Source organism: Asterias rubens, chromosome 20 (assembly GCF_902459465.1).
Source record: "Asterias rubens chromosome 20, eAstRub1.3, whole genome shotgun sequence".
In the NCBI taxonomy this organism is placed as follows: domain Eukaryota; kingdom Metazoa; phylum Echinodermata; class Asteroidea; order Forcipulatida; family Asteriidae; genus Asterias; species Asterias rubens.
This window is the reverse complement of record NC_047081.1, coordinates 9864920-9886538: the sequence shown is the minus strand read 5'-3', so window position 1 is coordinate 9886538 and position 21619 is coordinate 9864920. Positions and strand designations below refer to the sequence as shown.

The following is a 21619-nucleotide window of genomic DNA, read 5'->3' as shown; positions in this document are numbered from 1 at the left end:
GTTCATACAAGGGGGTTGTGGTGCCCCTTGCGGCTCTCCCTCCCTTTTCTCGTTCAGCGTTTCGAAGCGGAAATATGTCACACTCTAAAGTTTGACAAAGACCACTGGCTGTCCATGGGAACACTAACACCTGCTAACTCACACTATACCCCCACTATAACCTCAATTTCCCTCCGACATCAGATAAATTTTTAAATTGCCGAGGGGGATAGGTATCCAGACAGTGGATATTAAAGGTATTGTACAGGATTGGTCCGGATCAAAAAAACGCCATTGTTAAATTTTTAGTCTGAGAGCAGACTGATTATTGAGTGAATATCACAAGAAAAGAAATTTTGGTAAAATATTTCACTCTAAAATGTGGGGGAAAATCCAGAAAATTGTATCTGAAAACATCAAGAAACTCAAGAGCTGATTTCGGTTGTTACAGCCTGAATTAAGGACAATGTGTTTACATGCTGAAAATTTTGCATGGTTTTCGCTATTTTGTCCTAACTCACACAATGAATTAAACCCACATTTTCGTTTCAGAGCCAACTCGACTCAGAAAAGATATTCACATGGTGTTACCGCAAATCTCTCTTAGTTTACTATATGGCCCTTTTCGAAACCACGGCTTCGGCTTTGGATTCGGCTTCAGGCTCCGTCCTCTCATCTGAAGCCCTGAACGCATAATATGCAAAGCAAGCGCAATTGTCAGAACAAACGCGGACCAAGTTAGCCTAAGCCGAATCTGGAGCCGAAGATTCCAAAAAGGGACATGATTCTTTGCGTTTTCACTTACCAGGTGTCTGACCAGGATACTCCTGCTCTTCATGTACTTCAGACAGAACTCACACAAGAACAGCTTTGGTAATCTGCAGCGATAAAAAAACAAATAATAATAAAATAATAATCTGTTTTTATGTGCCCCAGGGGTGGATTCCACAAAGAGTTCAGACTAGTCTTATCTCGAGTTAAGACAAGTTACTCGGACTAGCCATACGCTTTTTTTATCTCCTAGGACTAGTCCTAAGTTAGGACTAGTCCTAAGTTAGGACTAGTCCTAAGTTAGGACTAGTCCTAAGTTAGGACTAGTCCTAACTGTTTGTGAAATCGACCCCTGGTCACTTGGCCATTTAATTCATTCCTTAATGGGTCTATGTACTTTTTGTAGGACAAAAAACACAATGTCTACAGGTTTACACTAAACTTACACCGTTTGAAGATAATGATAGTAGAAAGCTTCCCTGAAAATATTACGTGCTGAGGTGCTGTAGTTTTGGGGTAATGAGTAAAACAATGTCATGAAAATAATTTTTGTGTCATGAGACCAAATTTTTTTAAAGCATTTACAAACAAATTTTCATTTCATTGTTTTACTCATTTCTCAAAAACTACAGCACCTCAGTAAGTAATATTTGAAGGGAAGCTTTCCACTATCATTATCTTCAAACCCTGTAAGTTTAATGTAAATCTATGGACATTTTGAAAAAGTACCCAAATCCTTTAAACCATGCAAAAATAGCATGTCACGTGTACAATATGTGACTGGTATCCTTCTCAATCTAGCTTAGCAGAAAACTGCCAAGCAATATTTTCTGCTGAAGCAGCTGTATGAAATGGGAAACTTTTGGACGGTTCTTTTTCACAGTTCTCGCCAGTAGTGCAAGTGCTCAGACCTACAAGGGCGCAAAACTGAGCATGCGCATGCACACTTAGAGTCACAAAAAAAGACCTTAATGTCTGCTGCCGGCAGCGTCTCAAAAGTCTTCCATTGGGCCCAGATATCTATTTGAAAAGTGAGTGTTCAACGTTTTTGCGTTTAGAGGTTGAACAGGAAAGCGTTTATTGTCCCACCACCTTCTTCTCACCTGGCGTATTCCTGAGGATAGGGTGACGAGTACCAGGTCTGGAGGTGGTATTGGCCAAACTCGATGCAGCTGGGTGAGCGACTCTGATGGTCAAGCTGCTGAGGCTCGGAGCTGCTCGTCTGCTGTAGGAGGCCAACCGAAAAAGAAAGAAAAAAACATGTTGCATCCAGGGGTGCTTCACCCATCCATGAAATCACGGCTAACTATTAAAGGGAAAGTACAGCTCATGTTTTGTTGAAATTTTTCTTTAGGTTTTTTTTTTCCAGAGCAACTCACGTCTGAGTGTTTCCTCATAACGTGCCCAAGAAAAATGCACTGATCTCACTCAGGATTTATTTGGGTTTATTGTGGCTTTGGAAAAGAGTGGTCTGTTGTTGGGATCTGCTTAACATCCTGCTGCATCCAACAACTACAGATCTTCTTTTTTTTTCTTTCTTTTCTTTTCAATTTTTTCTTTATATTTTTATGTTTGGCATTTTATGTGCAGGCTGCAAACATCTTATCTTCACAGAGAACAAATAAATCCTAAAATTGCTTACATTGATTGGTACAAAATGCAATAAAGTCATAGGTTCCATTCTGATGGTTTTTGTGTGTACCTTCCCTTTAAAGAGTGCCAATGGCACTAAGCCCAAGGTGGATTTCACAAAGAGAGTCATTTTCACTTAGGACAAGCCTCAAGTTTTTAGTAACTCCTGCCGTCGATTTCACAAAACTCTTCCTAACTTAAGACTAATCTTAGGACTCAGCACTGTAGCACGCAGACCTTAAGATTAATCCTTAGTTAGGACGAGTTACTCGTTTTAACTCGAGATAAGACGAGTCCCAACTCTTTGTGAGATCGACGGCAGGACTAGTCCTAAGTTAGGACTATCTTTGTGAAATCGACCTATGGAGTGCTAAGAACTCACTACAGACACAACAAACTAAATTACAACAGACACAAGGGCTGTCGCAAAGCTGCCAACATTTGCAACATGCAATCAGGGTGATTTTGTACACATCAGGGATATATTTAGAGTCTCATAATCAAAGGGGAAAAGTTCCCATTTTCAAAATCATTAATCAGACCATTGAAAGATTGGTTTATTTCCATGGCACTTTCTGCAGAATCAGGGAGATTTGGCGGCTTTTGCTTTCAAATAGTTAGCTTGCACTGCAAGTTTTTTTTTTTCATGGCACAGCAATCACATTACAAGAATGGTTAGAGTTTTTTATATTTTGTTTCCCACCTGTGAAAAATGAGTTCAGATCATCATGGTACGGTTATTTTTGAAACACTATGATGCTGTTAAAGGCCTAAAAAGTAAACGATTCAAACATCTTAATAATATTGCATAGATTTTTCTGTGTGTTTTGACTAATCCAACATGTCAAACGTAACCTTGATGAGGTAATTGAAACAAGAAAACTCAAGTCTTTTTTTTTTAAGCAAGAACAGTTTTTGCATCAAGCATTTGACCTTCAGGTGCCCTTTCATGTATTTTGAAAACAAATTAGTCATTTGCACTTTTGAAACTTCCTCCGTTTAATTTCTCCTTCGAAAAAAGTGTCATTCGTAATTTAGAAGGAGACACTAATTATTAAAACATTTTTTTTTGATGGAAACATCCTGCTTCAATAAGTAAACATACACCAACAACTGCAAATTTAAAAATGTCACGAAAGCATGCTGAAAAATGCATACTACACGCCCAAAAATCACAAATGTCAAAGCACTGCAAACTGCACATCTAACAAAACTCAACTAAAAAACACACACAAGCACCCAGCAAAATAAAATAACATGCAAGCCAGCCTTTACAGACCCTCTCAAAAGTTGAGAATAAAGATATAAGGAAAGAGACTTGAATTTATTAGGCTCTTCAAACTCGAAAAGAGCAAAGCTAATTTGATTAGTCTAATTGACTATAGCAGTTGGACGAGTCTTCCCCACTCCAAGTCGCCCACTTGATGTCGTCCATTGCCAACCTTCCCGTCCCCCCCACCCTCCACCCCCGCTCTCCAGAAAGACAATTAATAAATTCTGAAATTTAGAAATTTTCTATCATGCTCAGATTCTGAAAGGCAATCATTATGCCAAAAAAATGGTGAATAAATCTCCCTTAAGTATCAACAGTGAAAGGCCTATCCATGGCAAAACATAAAGACAAGCATACAATACTTTTGTGCAAATTGACTATCTGACTAATCAGTTGAAAAGAAGTTGTTTTTTTTGTTCTTCTTTCATGCAGCGTGCATTTATTATTTGCTTTTTTACACATGAAAACATGCAACAACACAAGTTTACATACATTTTTACCAAAAAGGAAAAAGCGCATTGCAGTTTTTAGAATAAGAAATACAAATTTTGTCTTCTTTTGTTTTCCTCTTTTCTTTTCTAAGAGCTAAGAAATAATATACTTTTAAGTTTCTTTAAAATCTTGATTCAAACTTTGGCAATGTCAAACCATTTATTGCCCTTACTGAAAGCAAACAAGTGTTATGGTTCTACAAAGCTCTAAACCAGAGTCAGATCTATAGCTCAAAAAGCTCAGAGCGTAGATTTATCAGAGAAGCTTATGCAGTGCTCATTTAACATAAAAAGTATGCCATGCATTCAAGTCAAACCGACTTCAGTATTTGACAACAAGTTTAAGTTTAAAGAGAAGAATCAACACTAACACAAATACAACATCAACAGGCACTCAGTGTGATTCAATCATCATGAATGGTAATAACACAACATGCACATCTGCTTTAAGTAGGTCATTTTGAAAATGCTGACAGTTTGATCTCAAGGATTGATTCAATTTTTAAAATAATCTTTAACCGGGCCCAATGTCACAGAGCTGCTTTTAAGCACAAGAGCTGAGGCCAAACAAAATGTACCATCTGTGACTGCTATCCTGCTCATTTCTGCTCAGCAGAAAATCATGAGGCAATTTGTTCTGCTCATGCAACTTTATGAAATTGGGCCCCAATGACAAGACAAATAAAATCAGCTTTTCAAAGAGTTTTGTTTGTACTGCATCAATTCACAGACAAGTACTTTCCAGGACTTGAATTTGGCCGTGTCTAACCTGACAGTTTCGTCAGTGGCTATGGCTTCTGAGAAGGGCTCAGCCAACAGCCACAGTCATAGCCGAAGTCACTTCATTAGGATTTGGCCATATTATCCGCACCAATACCCTTTATCCAGGAAGCCTCAAAGTTGTATGCATTTTTTTTCCTTTTTCTTTTCGAAATCGTTATCACCAAATCAATTAAATAAAACCCAACTGAGATCACACTTATCGCCTGACAGTTCAACACAAGTGATAGTGATCAAGTTGAAGAAGGAAAAAGAAAGAGAGAGGGAGAGAGAGAGAGGGTCGTAGGGTTGACTTACACCCGCTGTGGCTTGTTTGTAGTAGTCTGACATAATTACCATCAGGGCTCTCTCCTGCGCTTGCCGAAACATCTCCACGTCGCGGTCAGTGACGCCGCGCGGAAGCGACGGCTTCGGTGGGGCCGCAGCGGCTGTCGTCGTTGTCGCCGCCGAGACCGGGGAATCTGTGAGGTGGGTAAAGATCCAATAATTATTGATGAGCCCTTTGGGTTTGAGTGAGTGAGTGATGCATTATTGTATCATACAAAATATGGAAATGGGATACTTATGAAATAATCATGAGGAGCAGGCCTGTATGCTTTGTTTTTGAAAGGGCAAGGGCGCCAAGGCATTTTCTCCTTGGTGATAGGCACCCTATAAGGTAATTGTAAATTTCTACTGAAGCATTTCAAGGGCACCAAGGCAATGACCAGGGGGCATGGAGGCAATTGTCTTTGTTGGCTTTTGATATAGAATCGGTAGTATGGAGTTAATGTCACAGCAGCAGTATCACATGTACCTTTTACATGTTGGCCTTGGAAGTTTGGATCTTGGTTCGTTTTCTTGCAAAAAGCACTGATAATTGATTTATTCTCTGTGAGACATACAACCACACCGTAAATTACAATGCTACGTAAGCTTTGGCGACAATATATCGCGATATTCGATATAATCGCGATTAATTAAATTTGACATCATCAGTCTTCAAACTCCAAATGAAAGTTGTAGAAGAGACAGTCATAGCAAAAGAGAGGTGTTCTAATGACCTATTCTTCTGGTTTTACTCCAAACCTATGGGGTGCAAATGTCTCAGCTAGGAAATACATCGTGATATTGCGATATTTAATCGATATCGCGATATATCGATATTTCGATTAAAACCAAATCGATCCAATATCAAAATCGTTTCCAAATTCATATCGCGATATTCGATACGATCATGATATCGCCCAAGCTTAATGCTACGTTTGGTAAATTTTATCAAAACAGTAGTTAATGTAATGCACTTATTCAAAGCATATTTATTTATTTATTTACGTCAAGTTCCACATCCAACATCACAATCAGCTCAAATAGCAGGACTAACAGAAGGCGAAGAAGAAATGTTCAGAAATGCTCATGTAAAGCGCTCTGTCCTCCGTAGAGCACTATATAAATGCTTCATATTATTATTTATTATTATTATTATTAGGATTGGGAGGGAAAACCCACGCAATCAGGTAGGGATGGAAAACCTGATATGATGATTGGTCCCAATACAAATGTCCTTTTTTCGTAATTAGAAATGTCAATCTTTATTTCACTCACCTTTCAGATAATGCATTTTTTTAAATCAATCAATAATTGTTCACAAACACCCCGCAACGCAATGGACTAAATTTGAAACCCTAATTTCCTACGGTGTATACAACTTTAAAGTCCACTCATTGTGTCTTAAAGACTCTGGAAATCTATAACGAAAAAAAATACTGCACACAGAGAGGGCACACATGAGCAATGCGGGAGCACGGCAAACAGTTAGTGCGTAGGAAGCAGAAGAAAGAAAAAAGGGGAAGAAAAAGAATACAAAATGAATCATATCCCATTAAGGGGTAAAGCCTGATCTAAATTTAGATTCCAATACAGGACAGAAACGGCAACTCACCCTAAGCTTGTACGCTGTATACATTGTGTGTATGTATATTTAGAACATGCCAGGAAAGAGGGTTAAGTGAGACAGTGCATGCATGATTAGACCCATGGGAACAAGGAGATGTCAGAAAATGCACTTGAAGGATGTGGCACATACACACTGTACATGCTACAACTGTCCCAGCAAGGATTAGTATATAGACCTAATAGAGGGTTTAAAGGGAAGGTATATGTTTGGTTATCACTCTTAAAAATTAATGCCAATATAAACTTTTGGTAACATGTAGATGTAGAAGCCTAAATCAGCTTTTGATAGTAATAGTATAAAAAGCATTTTGAGAAACATTTCATTCACTTCAAAGTAGCGTGGTTAATTAAAAAGATACATGTATGAGTTTTTATGATCCCAAATTTGAATATGAGCAGCGGTTCTGCAGTAACGCTCGAGTATTCCTATTTTTGAGAATTTCTCCTTCATTGACATTATTCGCTCCAGATTTTCAGCGATATCTCAAAAACGAGACCATCTTCTGAAATGAAATTTTCACAAGCAAGTTTTATTGTAAACATCTACCTTTATGGATTAAAACAATAGATCTGTTCAAAAAATCAAAGGTATACTTTTTCCTTTAAAGGCAGTGGACACTATTGGTAATTACTCAAAATAAGTATCATCACAAAACCTTTCTTTATTACCAGTAATGGGGACAGGTTGATAGTATAAAACATTGTGAGAAACAGCTCCCTCTGAAGTGAAGTAGTTTTCGAGAAAGAAGTAATTGTACACGAATTTGATTTCGAGACCTCAAGTTTAGAACTTGAGGTCTCGAAATCAAGCATCAGAAAGCACACAACTTTGTGTGACAATGGTGTTTTTTTCTTTCATTATTATCTCGCAACTTCTACAACCGAATGAGCTCAAATTTTCACAGGTTTGTTATTTTATGCATATGTTGAGATACACCAAGTAAGAAGACTGGTCTTTGACAATTACCAAGAGTGTTCACTGTCTTTAACAGGGATGCTATTTTGGTCATGGGAAAAAAGGAGGAAAATTGTTTTGAGTAAAAGGACCAACTGACATATTTCAACGTTAGGCTTCAATAGACTTGTTAGACTATTTTAAAATCACAATTTTTCTGATACTTTCCCAAGGGCCCAAAAAATCACACTCAAGACGGAAGAAAATCATGCCTTCTTTAAGGAGAGGCGGATACACATCGTTTGGTATGCATCCAGGGTTATCATCAGGATTTTTTCAAACCTGTGGGGTTTCTAGGACTGTTGCATTATAATCCAACCGAGCTCATACAATGGTGAATTGAAACGGAGGCCGAATCATTAGGTTTAAACAGTACTGTATTGTATGTTAATGTCCCTTATTTCAGATGCTCTTATGCAAACAATCATATGCTGATTCACATACATGTAATGTATGACCTCCGGAAGACGATCCGAGCATAATGATCGAAACGTCGCGTTGAAACCAACGGTTCTTTTCAGAGCCACCCCAACTCATTAGAGATAGTCATTACATGGTGGTACCGCAAACCTTTCTATATCGTATTTCCACCATGCAAAGTTTCAAATCCTACTTAATAAAAATCTATAAAATGCTAATTGTTGATTAGAAATGTCATTGTATGTATGTAAGAATGCACTGTTTGGGTGCAAACACTCCTATTCTGATTCACATGTATGATTGAACAAATCTATAAAATGTTAATTGTTTATTGCAAATTCCATTGAATTTGTATGTATTTAAGCATACACTGTTTAGCTTACATTAAATTAATAAATGCATTGTGAAAGTCTGTGTTCCAGCATCTATGTTAATGATACGACAAAAGTTCTGCGAAAATATTGGACTGAAATTTTCTTTAAAGAGGGGCTCCAATTCAGTTTTGAGATGCAATCGTTTTCCAAAAGATGCGTATGAAAAGCAGAAAAGTCCATCTGAGAGCGAAATCTAGTACGAGTACGAGTTTGTGCATTTTTGTGCAGGAAGTTTTTCTTAAAGTTCATCCTGAATTTTTAAGATGAATCAAAAGGGATTTAGTTTGACCTTTTGACTGATGCACAAATTTCCTCTTTGGGATGTACAAACCTATTTGTTTTTATATCCAATGACGTCGGTCGACAGTCATGCTTCAAGATACACTCCGAAAGTGTATAAAACAAGAGGGCTTTTTTATCCTATTTTAACACGTGGCTAGAGATTTGTAATTTTCTATTCAACTTTCATTACGGCTCTATCTACTGGAAAAGGAGTGCAATTACAGAACTTAATTTGACATAGCAGTATTGTACAATATTGTTCCGTCCAAAAAACTGTATCAACACCTTTAACTGAGCAAGACTGTTTCAATGCAATGTCGGACCAATATGAGTCACCATTTGCTGATAATACAATTGCAGATTCTAAGCACTTGAAAAGAAAATTCTCACATTACAAAAGTCGAACAGACACAACTTTCTTAGTCATGATGTTGTACATTGTATTTCTGCAAATATGCCAGCTTCAAATCCCGATACTTGCCAAGAAGAGAAAACAAAATTCAGGTAATTAGTGGTACTTCCTTCTTGGGTTCACACATTTCATTTAAAGAAGACTGTTTACCATTTTCACTTTACGTTTCCCTGCCAAATTCCAATCTAAAGCAAGAAGCAACGGCTTAGCATTCTTTCCCAAGACAACATGGGTCAAGCAATAGAAATGCCAGTGCTGTTCTGCTGCCAACTTATTAGTGCTGAGCAAAAAAAACAATTTAACTGAAAATTGTTTGCGTTGGCAGATTTCTATGTAATCATGCACAGGTGTGTTATACTTAAGTAAATTGGCAAAATATCAGGCGACTTTAAGATCCCTTTAAGACACTAATCCTTCAATTTTGAAGAGTCTGGTCCATTACCCACTAATAGTTCACAAAAGGCTGAGGGTAAAATAAACGCATGATATTTCTTTTCCTCATTGAGTTGAACTTCAGGATTGCCCGAGGCAAAATTATAAAAGAAAACAACCTTAACTTGCGAGGAGTTCCCTTAACCCAAGAACAAGGTCAAAACACTTCTTGGAAATATGTGGGAAAGAGGGCAAGGGGAAAAACACTAATGTAAGAGGAATGAATCTAATGTGCCAATGCATCCAAAATAACATTGTACACAATTATTTATTCCATTTTCTTTATAGTGTGATATCCTAGTTTCTCAAAATCCATTTTAGAGGAATTTTTTCCCTAAATGCTTACAACTTTACAGAATTCCCCTACCAGAGATGTAGACAATTATTTATGCCATTCTCTTGGTATTATAAAATACTACAATTCTCAAAATCTTGTTGCTCGGTATTTTTTTCCAAATGCTGCGTACAAGTTAACATAAATTCCCAGCCACCCCCCCCCCTTTTTTTTCTTTCGTGAATGAAAAAAAATGTGTAAGTCCATCACGACATTGTACATAAATCAAAGTCTGGTGTTTGCAGATTTTCATTTTCCTTTTAATCAGGCATGATATTTGGTCTTTGAAGAAAAATAATTTTAATAAAACATTTTATCAAGTACAATAGCTGACCTACATATTGTACACATTGTGTCGACTTTCATGCACTTTTCAGGATATTATTTAATCACAATTTTCTGGGGTTTTTTTTCCCAGCAAAAAAATCAGACTTTAATACGAAGATTATCATGCCCATTTAAATGTAGACAGAAATACCTTCAAGAAAGTTCCCTCTTTCCCTAAATTCTTCAGATGATGAATGTAAGTTAATTGGGGCGCACTTTGCGACATAATTAAGGACATCGCGTTTAACCTCACTCAGAGTACATTCAGCATTGAGACCATACGTGTGATTAGGATCATTCCAAAGCAAAGTCCTTCACAGCAGCCTCGTTCAGAGGTTTTACAGAACATAGATCTATAGGAGACTTTCCAACGCTAGGTGGCAGCAGACATACCGGGTAAATTTCAATTGTTTACGTAGTTCTGAACATGCGCATAATTCTGAGAACAATGGATTTACCCGGTAAGTCTGCTGCCCTCTATCGTCCCAGAAAGTCTCCCATTGCCTGTGCCCTTTTCACACTACCGCGCCAATTCAAAGAACTAAAACCCCAGGAAACTCCTGGGGAATCTAACCCCACTGCCACATCATGTTTATTTCACACTTTTTAATGATGGGGTTCCTGGAGGAAAATGCACACTCAGGCCTTTCATAGAACTGCCAACGCAGAAAATATTGCTTAAGGAGTTTCTGCTTAGCAGAAATTAGCAGGAGACCAGTTATAAATTTTACATGTGACATATTCCGCGTTTAAATCCACTTTATCACTGCCTTTCTTTTCATCTCCCCCCACCCCCAGAAAAAAAAATTATTTAAAAAAATAAAAGTGTTCATCTTTTAATAAATGTTTACTCTCACATTGTAAACTTTGGGATTTCCATAAAATGTCAACTTTATGTATGATCATGGAGGAACTCCATGATTAACTGGTTTTCTCGATTATTATGTATTTTTATTTTATTTATTTTAGAGGCACCAAGATGAAGTTTTATTACCAAAAAATTGAAAATTTACAGGTCAATTATGAAACCCGTTTTAAAAACTCCAACACTTTCTCGGAAAATTGACATGGGAGATAGATCTACAAATATAATTGTACGTGAGTACAACCCCACCCCCCCCCCCACATATTGAACACGTACACAAACTTCATACGTCAGTTGATCCAACCACAGGTAAATTTCTCTTGACTATACAACACCTGCACTAACAACTGACCCTTGATACAATTTGCATGTTGGAATCAATTTAAACAAAATAAAAAACACATGGTTTGTGTGGAAGCTTTACTTTGTGTCAAGTCGGTACAAGTTCTTGTATCAAGTATCCTGTTTCCGCTTGATAAAAGTCACTTTTCTGCGAATTAGAGTTTTTATCGTGGATGACGTTTACTGTTTTGACTTCTGTTAACGTGTACCGCCACATGCAGCAAAAGTAATACGTTCTTCAGCCCAACTCGAACGTAAAGTGACCGGACATTCTCCTTCAAGTTTAACCTCTTTGCATTAGTCATCTTGTTTCGGTGAAATCTGCGCCGTCACAGAAGGGGTTAACTTTTGACATTTTTATCTCCAATTTGAAGCAATAAAATTGTCCGATTTGATTATGTGCTCGGTGTAGACTAAACCTGTGTTTAATTTTTTGCATCTGCATGGAATTTTGAACCTGCCAAAAACATGTGTGTAAAAAGTTTTTCTTGCTTTTGTGTGTGTTCCCAACAATTTCATGGAGTCTCATACCTTGATGTTAATTTTTTTTAAACTGTTGGTTAATAATTTTGCCAAGTGAAGTTCAAAGAACTGTGGAAGAACTTAACTATAAAAATAAATCAGCAATCAGCACTACAGATATTTTGTCAATTTACAGAATGCATGAAACAAAATCTATTGTTATGTCATGAATTAATGAAATCTGAAAGGAAAGAGGAAAACTGAAGAAAGTCGGGTACACTTTAGACATTGTTAAAGAATGAAATGTACAGAGAACTATTACTACAGGCTTAACAAAAAATGAAATGATACAGAAAGCATGGTGAGGAAACCAGCTTAGTATTCTGGGTTTAAGAAAGACACTGTTTCTTCAAGAAAGAATACTTTCAACAAAAGAAAACTCGGCCAGTTCAAACTTGAAGCACGTACACAAAGCAAATTGGTTTTTGAACAATGTTGAACATAACTCCCCAATGAGTGAATGATAAAACCACCTCAAGACAGAAAGCGAGGAAATCTACAAGCTACAAGAAGGGCAAGCTCTTAAACTACTCAAGCATGAAGAGATGATGGCACTAAGAGATGGGTTGGGTGGGATGATGGGTGTGTAAGGCGGAGTAGAGAAGCACACATCATGCAGAGATAATAAACTCTCTTACCAGATGACGGTTTACTGGATTTCTTAGTGCTGGTCGACGGCTTCGAGGATGTCACACTATCCGTTGGTGTCGACGTCCCCGATTTGCTTGACTTCTTCTTGACAGCAATTTGCCGTTGGACCGAGGCCACCGCCCCAACAGACCTGGTCTTCTTAGATCCCATTGCCGCCCGCGCTTTCTTCACAATCTTTGATGCGCTGGCCGACAGACCACCGCGCGATTTCAAAGACCCGTTTTTTTTATTGTTACTCCCGTTTGGGGAAACCTTGTCCACCGGCGTCTTACGCGGTCTCTTCTGCGGGCTGTAGATCGGCGGGAAACCGTACAGTCCACGCTTTCGAGGCTCCGTGGGAGCGGCGTAGAGATGGGACAAGCCGTCAAATAGACTCTTCAGCTGCGAGCTACCCGTGCGCATGATCTGCGAGTGTGGTGACGAGGAATTGGAGTGTGACTTGTCTTCAGCTGCCTGGGGTGTCTGCTGATGCTGCTGCTGCAGGTGCTGTTGGTGCTGCTGCTGCTGCTGGTGCATGGCAACACCGTTGAAGCTTGTCATGGGCGGTGGACAAGTCCTCTGCTTCCCGCCACTCGACAAAGTTTCCTCACGAATGGGAGCACAGACTTTCTCTTTGGTTTCTGCTTCTACTGGTTTCATTCCTCCACTCGGTCGTGACGATGGAGGTATGGGGTCGCTGTTAGACTTTTGCACAGGGCGGGGTTTGGGCGGGGGACTGATCGGATAGAAGCCCATGCTCGACTGCGAAGAGCTTCTGGACTTCCGCCGGTTGGTCGGCGTAAAGAAGCGACTCAATCCGTCGACGAGACCCTTGGGTTTGTACTTGGGGTCGTAGTAATGAGGCAGTGTCAGCACCGGGGGCTGATCTGGCTCCAATGTGGGCGTACAAAATGAATCTGGTGCCTCGGATACCTCAGTGGGTGCCTGAGGGTTGGGGTGTGTTTGAGACCTGTTGGGGGTCTTAGGGGTGTGGGTGGAACCCTTTCCCATTGATGTTGATGAGTAATTGCCGCCTAGCCTACGGTTCCCTGGCTTTGGGGGTCGCTTACCTGGGGGGCATCTTGGGCATTCAAAGAGCCTGCAGACATAACAGGAGAGGAATAATTGTTAATCTTGGTCAGTTTGACCTTTAAAAATCAAGTATTCATAATAATCAGACCCCAGAAGTTTATGTCAATATATCTTATCATCCAAGCTTGGAATTTCAAATTTGAAAGGGCAAGGCCATTTTGCTTTTGCAAAGGGCACTTCCATTGTAAAATCTGAAATTCTATGGGAAGGGGCACCAAGGCCAAGACCAGGGGCATCGCAGGCCTGATTATCCACCACAAATGGGAACGATCCACATTTCCCTTCTGACCAGAAATTCCAGCAACTTTTTAAAATTAGAAATGATAAAATCAAATCGGGCACAATTACTGCTCTTGTTGATTGATTTTTGTAACATCTTAAAATCGTTTGAAACAAATTTGAAAAGATCACTTTTTTTAAGAGTACTCACGACTTATGCAGCTTTGATTTGCCATTGGTGTTACCTGTACCATTACACCCTGGAAAGGAGCAGCCTCTGCAAGACAAAGAATAGAAATCCAATGATAAGAAGGTGGCTCTCACATTATAGACGAGGGCCCAATTTACACAAAGCCTGTAAGCACAAAAATTTGCTTAGCATGAAATTTCTTCCTTGGAAAAAAAAAAAAAACAAGATTACCAACCAAATTTTAATTTGTTGCATATTGCTTGCTACTGGCATTCAGTTGCTGTTTGCTTATCCTGGAAATCCTGTTTTTATTAAGGAAGAAATTTTATGCTAAGCAGAATTTTTGTGCTTACAGCCTTTATGAAATTGGGCCCTGTGGTTTAAATTAGTTTGACAAGTTTAACTGCTTAGGTTTGCTGTGGTTAATTGAAGGAAATCATTATCATACAAAAACATTTGAGTTTCATTTTCAAGGTGATATTTTTAGTTTACTGGTTTCACGTATATCTCCATCAGGAATGATATAAATAACGTAATTTTTGTAAAACTTGTCAAGAAAATGACATTGAGACTGTAGACTAATTATAATGCTGATGGCATTCAAATGCCCTAACAATGTCCAAAAGTGCTGAATAACCCTCCATTTAATTAGCACGTTCCTGATTCAGGGATGGCTTATTTCTGGTCTATAAGGCTGCATTTGGGTTCAAGGGAAAACTGTGTCATTGACATGTTTTGTATGGTTTGATTGTCTTTTGGCCAACATGTGAAGTGAAGTCTGTTTCATTCAGATTCAAGTCTGATAAGGGCTCAATTCCATTAAGCCTATAAGCACAAAAAATTGCTAAGCACAGAAAAGTTTTGCCTAACAGAAACAGGTAACATAAAGTTTTAACTATTGCAACTGATGCCCTACTCAATTTTTGCATAGAAATTTGCCAAGCAACATTTCTGCTTAACAGCTTTATGAAATTGGGCACTGGAACTGGTTTGCCCTGGTTTGAGCCATTGAATATGTGGCACAGTTTGCTGGTCTGATTCCAGTCAGCCCCAGTTTGAACCGGTTCTGATCTTGTCTGCTCCAGTACATGTATGTTCTTGAGACGTCTTGTTGATGAACAATTACACAGAACGGTTTGGCCTGGGCCCAATTTCATAAAGCTGTTAAGCGGGGAAACTACTGCTTAGCGAAATTCTTTGCCTAGCAAAAAATGGGTGGGGCACCAGTCACAACATTGTTAACTTTTATCCGGTAACCAGTTTCTGCTAAGCGAAGTTTGTTTTAGCTTGGCAAGGTTTTGTGCTTACAGGCTTTATGAAATTGGACCCTGGTGCTGGTCTTGTCAGATTTAGTTTGGGCTGATTCCATTCAGGTTTTGTCTCAATTCTATTCTCTCGTCAGGTACAAGTATGGTCCATTCTGATTATAAAAAAAAATGAAGTCTGAGGTAGTCTGGCTCCAGTCTTGCCTGGTTCCGGTCTGATCATGACTGTATGAATGCGGTTAATCTGGATTAGTCTTAATCGGTTTGGTTGTGATTGATTTTTAGGTGGTCGATTTCAGTCTACACAGGGTTTGATGGAGTCTGTTTCCAGTCTAGAACTAAGGAGTTTGGCGTGGTTTGGATTGATAAGGGTGAGTCTCTTAATAGATTTCCTGTGGTGTCAAGGTGAAGCAGACATATTAACGCTTGTAACAAGTATAAGATGTACAAAGACAGGTCCATTAATCTCTATTAGAAATCCACATTAAAGGGTCTATATAACTTTTGTAGGACAAAAAACACAATGTCCACAGATTTACACTAAACTTACACAGTTTGAAGATAATGATAGTAGAAAGCTTCCCTGAAAATATTACGTGCTGAGGTGCTGTAGTTTTGGGGAAATGAGTAAAACAATGTCATGAACGTATATTACAAACGTGTATTCATGACATTGTTTTACTCATTTCTCAAAAACTACAGCACTTCAGTAAGTAATATTTTCAGGGAAGCTTTCCACTATCATTATCTTCAAACCCTGTAAATCTATGGACATTTTGAAAAGGTACCCAAATCCTTTAAAGCCATTAATACATTTTCGGAACAGAACAAAAAAATAAAAGTTCACAGATTTACAGGGTTTACAGAAGGTGATGGTGAAAGACTTCTCTTGAAACATTATTCCATGAAATGCTTTACTTTTCGACAAAACATTAAAACAATCAATTGTTGATAGCGAGAATTACAGATTTATTTTAAACCCATGTCATGACACGGCGAAACGTGCGGAAACAAGGGTGGGTTTTCCCGTTATTTTCTCCCGACTCCGATGAGCGATTGAGCCTAAATTTGCACAGGTTTGTTATTTTATTTATAAGTTGTGATACATGAAATGTGGGCCTTGGACAATACTGTTTACCAAAAGTGTCCAATGGCTTTAAGTCAAGTCAAACATGACCGCGGTCCAAACGTTACATGACCGAGAGGAAAAGAAAAAAAACATCAATATGGGGGGTAATTAATGCCATATGAGTGGACAGTATATCAAAAGCAAACAAGTTGACCAGGATATGAGCTGACAGGGCGCGGATTATTATTTTGTAGTTTGATGAAGGACCCCGCTGCACAGTAGCACACCTTACACAAATGGCCTCCACTCTGCTGTCCCCATATCCTGAATGGCCGTTTACAGGAAATCATCCAATGTACAGTGGCCTCAGTTGTGGGCTGCCATTTTTATTATGAATCGTATCCTTCCAAGGACTACTACCACCTGCACGGTTTTGAAAAACCACTTCACGAATGGGTTCACTTTGGTGCTTCGCAGCGGGGACTAATGCCGCGCTGTGTTTGGAGGAAATGAGCGTTGCTAGTTCTGTCTAGCGCTTGGTTTAACGTTACGTAAGCACAGCAGCTCAGGCAAACACATTGGAATTTGGTGTGCAGGTCAGAGCCACAAAACCTTGTAGTCTGGAACACAGTGCCAACAAATTTGATGTCTGCGAGTAGCCGTCCAACCACTGTGCCGATTGCCGGATTACCCTTCGGAACCACTCAATTTGAAGCAGAGTTCTTCAGAATTCAATCATTTTATGATAACAGTGAGGTTTCGAATGTCGGAAGTCGTTCACTCTTTACGGTGTGTCCCCCACCCCCCCCCCCCCTTCGTTGTGGTTTTTTGTTGATTTTGCGGTAAGCCACTACTTCATCCCATCATTTGGAACTTACAGGAAAGAGCATATCAAATGCTTTCTAGTATGTCTGATAAACCGTAACGCCATGGTCAGATGAAATTTAATGAGTTTTACAGAGTACAAATGTTTACATTATGACGATTACTCTGTACGAGTGGACTCCATCCACAGACATCGAGCAACTGCCATGGGTGCCCCTTGCTTTAGTCATGGTACACTTTGTAAAGTTCCAACAGAATATGCACTTTCTCATGCATGTAGAAAGGCTCGTTTCCAGGTAAAAATTTGCTACGCCCGTTCAACAACAAGCTCAAGGACTGCACAACGTGCTTTGCCGAGTGTGTAAAATTGTAGCATCGATCCGCATAGCACATAATGTGACTTGGAAATATATGACCTTGATACAAAAAGGAACTTTCAATTGTGGCTTACTCAAGCATTTGCTTTTTGAATGCACTTTTTTTTGCATAAGTGGTAATACAATTAAGTTACATGAACGTAGACCATTTGTTTTTGTATTTTGTCTAATTATCTGACTCGCATGTTTTCTAATAATATTTGTCAAGGGAGAAAAAAACATTTTTCCTGTTGTTTTCAAGATGACTGTGAGATGATTTGAATGTTAGTCCATAGAATATTTACACATACCTGTTTGGGGGTCTCACCTAGTGATAGATCACAAAGATAAAGCATTCCCAATCCAGAACCCCCCACCAACGCGGACACCCACCTCATCGTGTCAAATTTAATTTGCCAGCAACGAGCGCCTTGCAATCAATTTAAAATCCAACAGAGAACCATCCTCACGAGAGAACTGCGGATGGTGAGACATTTCCATACACAAACCGAGTATCCATCATAACTCTACAGTGGGTGTGCGACCAAGCCCCCCCTGGCAGGAAACAACAGGCGAGGGCCTCACACTGAGTGATTGCCGAAGGAAGGCTGCGACGCTTTCAAGAAAAAAAAGTTTGGGTCTCTGCCCATCGCTTTTTTTTTTTTTGTAAGATCACAGGATCCCTTTTCATACAGGATGTCTGCTTCTTCCTGCATGTTCAATTGAGTGAAGTTGGCACAAATGAAGCTTTGATGCTGTGTGTTACGGATTGAACACCATTCAACTGCTGTGTGTTGGCAGACGTTGGTTTCGTAGCACGCATATTGACAGAAGATACCGAAGTAGGTCACACATATTATGAGGTTACAACGCAGTTTCTAGCAATAAAGTTTCAAATCTGGACATTTTTTTAAACGAGTGGAACATGATTTCCTATCTCTGACACAGATGTGTGCAGAAGCCCCAAAACAGGGTGCAACTTGCATCTTAATAAGGACTTTTAATTTCTGCTTAGTGAAGAAGAGTGAAGGGTGCAAGCTTAATGTTGTCCCACTTTCAAAAATTTTAACCATTTGTTTATTTTTCATGTGAAAAAGTTAACATTTTGGTCATACATATTTTAACGGATAGTACTGAATATTTAATCATAATCTGTCATCTTTGTGAAACTGTTCAGGCAAAAATGAAAAAAAAAAAAACTTGTAAGGACTCTGACCCACACTGTCCAGATTGTCTACCTTCGCTCATAACTTTTCAACATACATCGTTATAACAACCATGTATCCTAACATGACAAGCTTAAATTACCATCCTGCCCACAGTCTCAATGTCAGTCTATTAGCGGACTTCTTCCAGAAGGACGGTCTGCCAAAAACTGACACATCCCTAACACGACCTTGTCATGTCCCCACCATCCCGACCACCGAAGTGATTCACTTTTTTTTCTTTTTTTTTTTCCTCCAGCTCCGCAACCAGTGAACCCAAACCCCCATTTTTGATCTGGTGCAGCCTAATTTGATTGGGTTCACAGTGTGTCATAAGAGTCAACGACCTGTGGCAATCACAGAATACATTGGAGATGAGAGCTGTTAGGAAACGGACTGATGATTGAGATTTATATTTGATGCTCAATGAGGCCAGTGATTCAGCCCATGCTCCTACACTCTTGATACCTGTGAAGTGATTAAGTTGGCGTCTAACTTACCGACCTGATATATAATCGTTCACAAATATTGCTTCAAACTTACGTTCTTCGAGGGGCGGACTTAACAGACTGAAGCTTCAACCTGTTGGCTTTTCCCAGCTTGGACTGGTAGCTTCTCTTCAGGCCGATCGGTGCGCTCCCAGACGACGTCAACGACGAAGACGACAATGATAACGTCTTAATGGATTGCCACTTTCCAGTTTTACAAGGCTTACACTTCCACGGACCTACATTTGCCAGTCAAATCAGAAAGTGCAAATTAATTTATGAGAGAAAGAAATTTAAGATGGGCTTATTTACGAGGGGAAATTACTGAGGTTATTTAGACAATCAAATGTGGATGGACAAATAAACTTATATATACTATGTAACCTGAAATATCACATGTTTACAAAAAAGCTTCCTGCAGGCACAATTTAAAAACCTAACACCAAGTGAACAACATTTCAAGGACCTTAATTAAATTGAGCGTGCTTAGGCCAAACTTTAAAAACTTGGTTCAAGAATGCCCCCCAGTTTTGAAAAAAAACTGGGGAGAATTCCCTGTACAATAGGGTTGTGTCTCTTGGTTTTTGAGCATAGGCATCACTGGCTGAAGAAATATACTGCTAACCTAATCAGAACAGCAGCGTAAGGTATTATAGCACAAATGGTAAGCACGCTTACCCTAAAGTCGCAGCTTTAAACAGAAGTCAGTTTACTTTGATGAGCCAAAATTGTCAAAATATTTTGCCGACAACAGATGAGAAAAGTCACAACAAGGACAAAAACTCTATACATCATCAGCAAACGCTTCCTTGGGAGAAGTTGTGCATTGCATGCAGTTTCAGGATGTAAGGAAATCGTGCTAACTTAATTTTCGTGATGGCTTAGATATTTTATCTCAATTTGACCTACATCAGGGGATATTTCAGATTATCCTCCATATCAATGGCTTGTTTTCACAAATTTTGCTCGCTCAAAAAGAAAGACGCTTTAAAGAACTAGTGTTTATTCAGATTAAGTTATTGTTATTTTTCATAACTCAAAATTTGGTAAATTTTTAAAGGCTTTTTAACCAACAGACATCCTTCCTAAAAATGATTAAGCTCATTTGCAGCCGCGTTTCAATGAAAAAAACATCATCGGCTCAGAATTATAAGGTCGTTAGTGCAGTTTGCATGGATTTCATCAAAATGCAGATTGCATATTTTGGAGCTCCTGGTAGATAGAGTTTATCAACCAAGAGTGGTTTCCAAAGTAATTGTTGGCGAAAAGAATTTCTAAGAAAAACATTTACTTAAGTTTTTTTATTAATTTGTACACACTTGTACGCATTTTTTACTTAACGCCCTTTTGATTATTAGGAGTATGAAATTGCAATTGACGACGGTATAGCACTGAGCCAACGATATAACCTACAAGAACAAAATAACCCATGTACCTTCAGGGGAATACATATTTAAATTTTGATCTGCTTTTGGCTTTAACAATTACAGCCAAAGCTGGCAACTTGAACATTAATCACTATTTCAGCCTCCAGCCTCGGTTTGGTTACATTGATTTCAAAGGGAGAAAATAAATCAAGATGTCCCACCACCACGAAGGTATACTTATTCTTACCTTTGGGAACTCTTTTGAGTTGTGGTTTGACACAGCTCATGTGATGTCCTCTACCACACCATGCACATGAAATCAGCTCCTGTTTGGGAAAAACCAAATCAAATGTTTTTCAATAAATATATGTTCATTTTATTTTAAAACATTTCCAGTCGGTTTCAGGGGGGCAGTATCAATCTAGATCGCTTTGATAGAGTTCTGTATTTGCTAAAGAAGAGATTGATCAACGAAAACGGTGCACCTGAATAAAAAAAACATGTTTTAGGGGATAACACTTCAATTAAACAACTTTGAAAAATTATAAAAGTACATTTTTTGTGAGATTATCATTGATACAACATGAAAGTTTGGGTAAGTGGATTTCTTCATTCAAGCAATGTAACTTTCAAGATTTCCTGTTCCTAGTTTGTATGTATTTTCTGTTATTTTTATAAGAACTGTATAAAAGTATAAAAATGTTGGTTGCTGAATTGAATACAAATTAAAAAAATTAATTTTAAAAACGTTTAAAGTTTTCTTTTCTTCTTGTTTTTTTTGTATAAA

General features: G+C 38.7%; 1 protein-coding gene across 6 annotated transcripts in view; it reads right to left on the bottom strand.

The window, feature by feature from the left end:
- Positions 1-21619, bottom strand: part of LOC117303684 (histone acetyltransferase KAT6B-like) — a 56932-nt gene that overhangs the window by 14988 nt on the left and 20325 nt on the right. For 5 of the 6 annotated variants that reach the window (XM_033787948.1, XM_033787947.1, XM_033787950.1 and 2 more), the window contains exons 6-12: positions 21080-21158; positions 19521-19704; positions 14279-14344; positions 12765-13855; positions 5224-5387; positions 1854-1975; positions 785-857 (exon numbers count right to left, since the gene is read on the bottom strand). In XM_033787948.1, coding sequence (XP_033643839.1) covers positions 785-857; positions 1854-1975; positions 5224-5387; positions 12765-13855; positions 14279-14344; positions 19521-19704; positions 21080-21158 — 1779 coding nt within the window. The remainder of the gene's footprint in view (positions 1-784; positions 858-1853; positions 1976-5223; positions 5388-12764; positions 13856-14278; positions 14345-19520; positions 19705-21079; positions 21159-21619) is intronic. The other variant, XM_033787951.1, reaches the window with a different exon arrangement.